This window comes from Bison bison, unplaced genomic scaffold, assembly GCF_000754665.1.
Source record: "Bison bison bison isolate TAMUID 2011002044 unplaced genomic scaffold, Bison_UMD1.0 scf7180017864248, whole genome shotgun sequence".
In the NCBI taxonomy this organism is placed as follows: Eukaryota; Metazoa; Chordata; class Mammalia; order Artiodactyla; family Bovidae; genus Bison; species Bison bison.
In genome coordinates, this window is record NW_011494820.1 from 2,037,154 (window position 1) to 2,044,410 (window position 7,257).

At 60.7% G+C, this 7,257-nt stretch overlaps 2 protein-coding genes across 2 annotated transcripts in view; one reads left to right on the forward strand and one right to left on the reverse strand.

The window, feature by feature from the left end:
- Positions 1-5,063, forward strand: part of CRLF1 (cytokine receptor-like factor 1) — a 10,690-nt gene extending 5,627 nt beyond the window's left edge. Inside the window, exons 4-10 of the mRNA XM_010847305.1 lie at positions 9-257; positions 408-577; positions 1,569-1,726; positions 1,817-1,985; positions 3,898-4,085; positions 4,200-4,242; positions 4,737-5,063. Of these exons, the coding sequence (XP_010845607.1) occupies positions 9-257; positions 408-577; positions 1,569-1,726; positions 1,817-1,985; positions 3,898-4,085; positions 4,200-4,242; positions 4,737-4,750 (991 nt within the window). The 3' untranslated portion in view covers positions 4,751-5,063. The remainder of the gene's footprint in view (positions 1-8; positions 258-407; positions 578-1,568; positions 1,727-1,816; positions 1,986-3,897; positions 4,086-4,199; positions 4,243-4,736) is intronic.
- A 287-nt stretch (positions 5,064-5,350) lies between these two features.
- The window catches only part of LOC104993903 (chromosome unknown open reading frame, human C19orf60), a 2,766-nt gene continuing 859 nt past the window's right edge, over positions 5,351-7,257 (reverse strand). The window contains exons 4-5 of the mRNA XM_010847306.1: positions 6,218-6,297; positions 5,351-5,580 (exon numbers count right to left, since the gene is read on the reverse strand). Coding sequence (XP_010845608.1) covers positions 5,508-5,580; positions 6,218-6,297 — 153 coding nt within the window. The 3' untranslated portion in view covers positions 5,351-5,507. The remainder of the gene's footprint in view (positions 5,581-6,217; positions 6,298-7,257) is intronic.

The following is a 7,257-nucleotide window of genomic DNA, read 5'->3' on the forward strand; positions in this document are numbered from 1 at the left end:
CCCCCCGTCCCCTCTGTCCATCCTCCTTCTGCTCCAAGGGTGGGGGGCCCCCGTTGGCAGCCAACAAGTCCCCCTTCCACCTGTCCGTGGCCAGCCCAGACCTCAGCCCCCATACCCGCTCCCCCAGTGCCCCCAGAGAAACCCTTCAACATCAGCTGCTGGTCCAGGAACATGAAGGACCTGACATGCCGCTGGACGCCGGGGGCCCACGGGGAAACCTTCCTCCACACCAACTATTCCCTCAAGTACAAGCTGAGGTTGGTGGTGGCCCTTGGGTGACATGTCCCAGCCCAGCTCTGTGGCCTGGGCCACCCTCTCTGAGCTCTGGGGTCCTGTCTGCACTTCTGGGCTGGGCTGGGGAGGCCTGGGGGCCCCTCACGTGTCCTCCTCCCCGCCTGTCCCTGCAGGTGGTACGGGCAGGACAACACGTGTGAGGAGTACCACACGGTGGGACCTCATTCCTGCCACATCCCCAAGGACCTGGCTCTCTTCACGCCCTATGAGATCTGGGTGGAGGCCACGAACAGGCTGGGCTCAGCCCGCTCTGACGTGCTGACGCTGGACATTCTGGATGTGGGTGAGCCCCGCCCCCTACAGAGGCCAGCGTGGCCCACCTGCAACCCTCACCTCCAGGCCTGCCCCCCCGCCTGCAAAGGCCCAGCCACGGCTGCAGCTCAGCTGAGGTCTCAGGGACCAGGCTGGTTGGGGATGGGAGGAGTGAGGCATCCACCCACTGGTCCCCAGCCCCCTGCAGCAACCAGGATACCCCTACTCTGCGGAGAACACCTGGCCTGGCTGCCTCCCCCATCAGCAGCCCAGGTGTGCGGGGAGAGGGCCCAGGGGAGCTGGGAGGGGGCGCCCAGTTCGGGAGGCGCCCCAGAAAGCCGCAGCCTGGAGCTGAGAGGGGGTGCAGGCAGGAGGCAGGAAGTGGATGATCCGCGAGCAGAATTGGGCCTAATCTAATTAGGGTGTTTCTCAGCCCGGAGCAGGCCTGTGCCTTAACTCTTTCAGCCCCTCACCAAGGCCTCAGGGGAAGAGGCCAGCCCTCCTGCGGCCCAAAGGACTCCCTGAAGGATCCCTGGAAGGCTTGCAGCAAGTCCCTCCTCTTGCTTCCCACTTTATTTCCTCAAATCCTGAAGGGGCTGTGGGCATGTCCCAGTTGTCCCTTGCACCTTGCTGAAGTCGGAAGGAGCAGGAGGTAGGCAGTGGAGGGGTGTGTCAAGGGGAGCTTCCCAGGGCTCTGGCAGCCTAAGGGCCCCCTGCACTCCTGGGCATAATAATAATAATATCATCATCCAGGCAGGGTCTGCTTTTTACATAGTTCCCTGAAGATAGGATTATGTTTCTCCTGTCACAGATAATTGTGGTGATAACAGCTAACATTAATTGAGCGCTTCTGGGTGCTGAGTGTTACCCGAATATTATCTAATATAATCCACCCGTCCCAAGTCGGGGGAGGGAGAATGGAAGCAGGTGCCATCTAAGCCGCGTGCTCTGGTACTTGGACCCAGAGGGTGCCAGCCAGGTCCAAAGAGATCCCGGTGACGAAGGCCTGCCCTGCCCCCTAGTGACCACCGACCCCCCGCCGGACGTGCACGTGAGCCGCGTCGGGGGCCTGGAGGACCAGCTGAGCGTGCGCTGGGTTTCACCGCCTGCTCTCAAGGACTTCCTCTTCCAAGCCAAGTACCAGATCCGCTACCGAGTGGAGGACAGCGTGGACTGGAAGGTGCCTGCCCCGCCCCTCCCCGGCCGGCTCCTCCCTCCTCCCATCCCCTGCCGCGCTGCCCCCGCCTCTGACCCTGCGCTGGCCGCCCAGGTGGTGGACGATGTGAGCAACCAGACCTCCTGCCGCCTGGCAGGCCTGAAGCCGGGCACCGTCTACTTCGTGCAAGTGCGCTGCAACCCCTTCGGCATCTACGGCTCCAAGAAGGCCGGGATCTGGAGCGAATGGAGCCACCCCACTGCTGCCTCCACCCCCCGAAGTGGTGAGCACCCCAGCGGGGCTGGGTGAGCCTGGGACCAGCTCCAAAACGGCCGGAGCCTCTGTTTCCTTATTTCCTTCGGGAGAGTCCAGGTCTCAAACTCTTGGTCCTGCGGTTGGGGGGAGGGGGGCAATTGTGGCCCTTGAATCTATTTTCTTAGCCTGTCATTTGGGGGCGGGGGGAAGTTTGAACCACTTGCAGACTTTTAAAAACAGTCACAATACTCTAGATTCCCTAGAAAAAGCTGTCTGTAAGAGGACAGAGTTACTCCACAGCCCTCCTCGGCAGAGGCTGCCCTCAAGTCATGGCCCTTGCTCTTTTGGTTGCGTCATCCCCACTTGGCCCCTTGCACCCACATGGACCCCTTCCCTAGCCCCTAGGGGCAAGTGAACTTGAGACCCTTGCTTCTCTAAGACCGTGGGCTGCCAACTCTCCCTACAACAGGCTTTGGTTTCCCCTTCAGATCAAGGTAGGGGGATGAGATGATCAGACGCCTGGGTCTGATTCCCTTTGCCATCTTCTCTCCTCTGTGAAATGGTATGAAATTTTGCTTGGTACTTCTGGCCTCAGCTTTCCCATCTGGAAAGTGGGGATCACAGTCATGCTTGCCTCAGGCTATTATGAGGGCTAGATGAGAGAGAACCCACGGAAAGTGCCCTCATGGTGGGTGCCACCCAAGTGTTTGCAAGTAATAGTTACTGAGGCTCCTATCGCCTGCTCCTGCCATGGTTTCACCCAAGGGAGGCCCCCTTTTCTCAGATGAGGACCCCAAGCCCCCAAGAGGTGCACCCAGCCCCCCAAAGTTACACAAGGATCTGAACGCAGTTCCCTCGAAGTCCAGGCTCACGCTCTTGGAATGATGGGGAAACCAAGGCCCAGAGAGGGTCCCAGAGTCAGGGAGTGGCAGAGCAAGGCTCCAACTAGTTCCCCAGCCCCCATCCGGGGCCCCTCCAGGTTCAGGGGTGGGCGGGAACTAGCACAGCCAGGAGGGGCTTGAGCCTTGGCCCCTGCTCGTGCCCAGCACCTGCGATTCTTGCACGGGAGCCAGCAGGCGGCTGCGTCCGCTGGGGAGGCTGGGGGAGGCCAGGGGAGGCCGCCAGGGGCAGTGGGGGCCGGGGCTGTGCCAGGGCCTGTCAGCGGGTCCCCGGCATTATTTATGACGTGAGGCCGATGTCCTTATCCGCCGGCCCGCTCAGGCTGCTCAGGGCTGGCTGCGGCTGGCGGCTGGATGGACAGGCCGGCCTCCCACCTGGCCCTCCTGGCCCACTCCCCATCCATCCGGCTGTACTCTCAGGCCTGTCCTGGGGACTGTCCCTCCCCTCAGAGTCACTTCGAATTGTCTACCTCCTTTCATCTGTCGCTCACTCTCTTTCCCTGTGTCTGTCTTTCTGCCTTTTTTGGTTTCTGCGTCCCTACATCCCCAGTGTCTCTGTCCCTTCCTGTTCTGGCTCCCTCTCCATCTCTCCACCCTCTGCACCTCCTTGGCTGCCCCCCGTGGCTTTCGCTCCCCCTGTATCTGTCTCTCTTTGCCTCCATCTCTTAACGTCTGCCTTGGTCTCTCCAGCTTTCTCATCAGCGTCTCTCTCTCCTTTCCCCTGCCTCCTGCTCCGGCTTATCCCTCTGGCCCTGGCCCTTCTCCTCACTCCCCCGCTTTCACACACACCTGGCTCAGGGTGCCTGGAGATGTGGAGGAGGAACCCCTTCCTCCCCCTGCCCCCTGTCTCCTCGGGGGCGCAGCTGGGCTGCAGTGCTGGGCCGGGCCGTGGGGCGGACCGGGTCGCGCTGAAACAGGGACGGGCGCGGGGGGCGGGGTCCCCGAGGAGAACGCGGTCCTGCCGCGCGAGGGAACCTCCCTCTCCTGCCCGCGCGCGCCCTCTGCTGGCCGCGCCCTGACGCTGCCGCTCCGCCCCATTAGAGCGCCCGGGCCCGGGCGGCGGGGCTTGCGAGCCGCGGGGCGGCGAGCCGAGCTCGGGGCCGGTGCGGCGCGAGCTCAAGCAGTTTCTGGGCTGGCTCAAGAAGCACGCTTACTGCTCGAACCTCAGCTTCCGCCTCTATGACCAGTGGCGAGCCTGGATGCAAAAGTCACATAAGACCCGCAACCAGGTAGGAAAATGGGACCCCTGGGAGAGGGGTGGAGGGGTGGGGCCGGGTGGGGGTAAAGGGGATGGGAGGTAGGCCCACAGCCCTCAGACACTGCCTCCTTCCTTCCAAGCACAGGACGAGGGGATCCTGTCCTCGGGCAGACGGGGCGCGGCGAGAGGTAAGGGGGACCCCAGGTGGGTGGGCAGGCCAGGAGTCAAGAGCCCTCCTGGTGACCACAGGCCGTGGGCCCTCCATCCTCAGCCTTAGAGTTGCTGAGGTACAAGTCTTTCCTCCAGCATTTATTTATCAGCATTTACCTAACACCTACTGTGTGCCTGACCCTGTGGCCTTTAGCCAAGTAAGAACACCCGGAACCCTTCAAAGTGTCCAGAGGGAATATCATTCTCAGGAATGAATGCACATAGCCACCTGCGGAGCATGTATGAGCACCTACTGCATACTGGCCCTGTGCCACGTGTGTTCTCTGCAGGACAACCCATGGGATGGATAGATATTACTCCTCAGATAGGAAAACCAGGGCCCAGAGAGGGGCAGCAGCCTACCGAGGGCAGCTGGCTGAAAGTGGTGGGCCCAGGACCTGGGCCTCATTTGCTCTGTGGTCCTGGCCCCTCCCAGGCTTCTTGCTAAGCCTGGCTTTCCCTCTGCCTGCAGGTCCTGCCAGATAAGCTCTAGAGGCTGGGGCTGCCCTCCCTGCTGCATGGAGATCCAGGGGCCACCCCAGACTGGGGGCCATCTCTGTACCCTCCCCTCAGGGTGCGTTAGCCCTGTCAGCAGCAGCGGGGGCGAGTACTCCGAGCTCTGAGGGCCACAACAGCTCTGGCCTCCATGTGAGGTGCACCCCAGTGGGGGGTGTGTGTGTGTGAAGGGGGGCTTTGCTTCCCAGAATGCTTGCAAGAGCTGAGTGTGAAGGGTTATTACTCCCCCTACCCAGAACCCCCTCCAAGGAATCTTTTTAAATAAACATAACTATTTAGGTGCCCTGATTGTGAAGGTGAGTTCGGGGCTAGAGTGGCCTAGGGTGGGGGGCTGTGGGGCTTAGGGAAGCCACGTGGAATCCTGATGACCCTTTGGGATGGGAATCTTCACCTCCCAGAATTTCCAGCTCTCTCCATGATCTGAAATATCTGGTTCTAAACTCCTTGGAGAGTGGGCTTCAAAACACCAGAGTTTCTAGAGTTATGGTGGGAGGGATTCTTGCACCCAGCATCCCTGACTTTGTGGGACCCCACCCCAGCACCCCAGCACACAAGAGATAGTGGAGCAGATGCAGACAGAAGATTCTTTAGGTTCTTTATTATGAGAGGTGAAGTGAACTCAAGGAGGGTCAGTGGTCCGTTGGGGTGTGACCCCAGCCAGCTGGGTGGTCAGGGCAGGGCACCATATGCCCCATTTTCCATCTCTCTTGTCCCTGCGGAGCCACCATCACTCGGCAGATTCCGCATCAAACCTGAGGTCCTGGAGAACCTCACTGATTGCTTCCATGGTTTTAATTACCCTACAAGAGTGGATGGGAACTATAAATAAAACCCAGATGGGGTGAATTAGCCGCCGCAGTGCAGCTCCAAGGGGGCTGTGGCAAGCCCCAGGCCCTCCTGCCTCCCGCCAAACCTCCAAGCAGCACTAGCAGTGGGAGGATCATTTAGGTGCCTGGGAGAAGGGGTGGTCCTGTGGGTCAGAGTGGCAGGAGGAAAGGTCATCTTGGTGAGTGTGGGCCATCAGGAAGGTGTGCAGGGCGACTGTGGCAGATGTCTAGTGGGTGTGCACATGTGTGTGTCTGAGAGGCGAAAGGTGGGAATGTGCAGGTGTGTGCCTGGTAGGGCCTGGGCAACCATGTCCAAGCTCCGAGTCGAGCCATGTGAGCAGGATCGACGGGTGTGAGGTATGCAGCTGTGTCCTGAAAATACACAGCGAGTCTGGTGTGAAACGGCAGGGCATATGCACCGGGGGAAGGTGGGTAGTGCATCTAAGGTCACCAGGTGAAGGTTCTGGTATGCACAGCCAAAGGCTTGTGTGCAGGTCCAGAGGGTTGGGGTCTGACCTTGCCAGCCCTGGGGCATGCCTGTTTGGGGCTGGGTGCCCAAGGATGCCTACGCAAATCTAGCACGGTCAGCCCACTGGGAGGCAGCACTCACTTCATCTTCAGCTGGTGCATCTGCAGGCTGTCCTCCTGCCCAGTCAGCTCTGGTGTCCCCATCAGCTGCAGCAGGGCCACCTGGTTGGGGGAATGGGCAGCGAGGAGGACGTCACGGTTGGCAGAGGCCGTGCCCTGACCTCCCACATAGGAGGGTGGGGGAAACACTGAAGCCCCCAGAAAGGCAGCACAAGGGGGAGGAGGGCAAAGCAGGCAGGAGTCTCAAGGGCAGCGGTACTTTTAACGCTGGAGGAATCTAGGATTAGGTTTAGAGGGGCTCCTGACCAGGGGGGCCGAGTGGGCGGGCCCTAGAGTCAGCGCAGTGTGGGTGTGGCCTCATGTAGGCGGGGAAGGGGAATGGGGTAAAATCTCGGCCAGGGATTGGGGGACAGGAGTGGTGCAGTTGGAGGTATAAGTAGGCGGAATCTTAGTCTCAGAGACCAGCCAGGGCGTTATAATCCCAATTTGGAAGTAGGCCAAAAACCTAGACTTGGGTTGGGTCTCTAAAAGAGGGTGGCCTGGGAATCCCAGCGGCGCGTGTGGTGTGGGCGTGGCTTCACGTGGCCTTGTATCTCGATCAGGATTGGCTGTGAAGGCAGAGTAGGCCGGGTCACAGGCCCACAACTTAGGCTGGGATCTAGGGTTACTAAGAAGGGGACTTGACCTGGAGTTTCACTGCACCCAGTCTGAGGGTTGAGTAACAGATCTGGGGCACTGGGACAAGCCAGAGAGGGGAGGAGCGCTGTAGAGGTGGGGTCTGGGATGGAGCGGGCGTGTCCTGGATAAAAGTGGGGGCAGAAAGGAGGGGGCTAAGCCTGAGACTCTCAAGTGAAATCTTAATGGACGACTTAGCTGGGACATGTAGAGGGGACTGCTGGGGCGCCAGGGGCGGGGTTTGCAGGGACGGAATGTGGCCCCTCCCCCAAGGGGTGCACCGTGGGCCAAGCCCCGGGAGACACAAGCCGTAGAGTGGGCGCGGAGGAAACGGCCGGGCGGGGGGGACTCACTGCGGTCAAGTGCGTCTCCGCCCGCTGCTGGAAG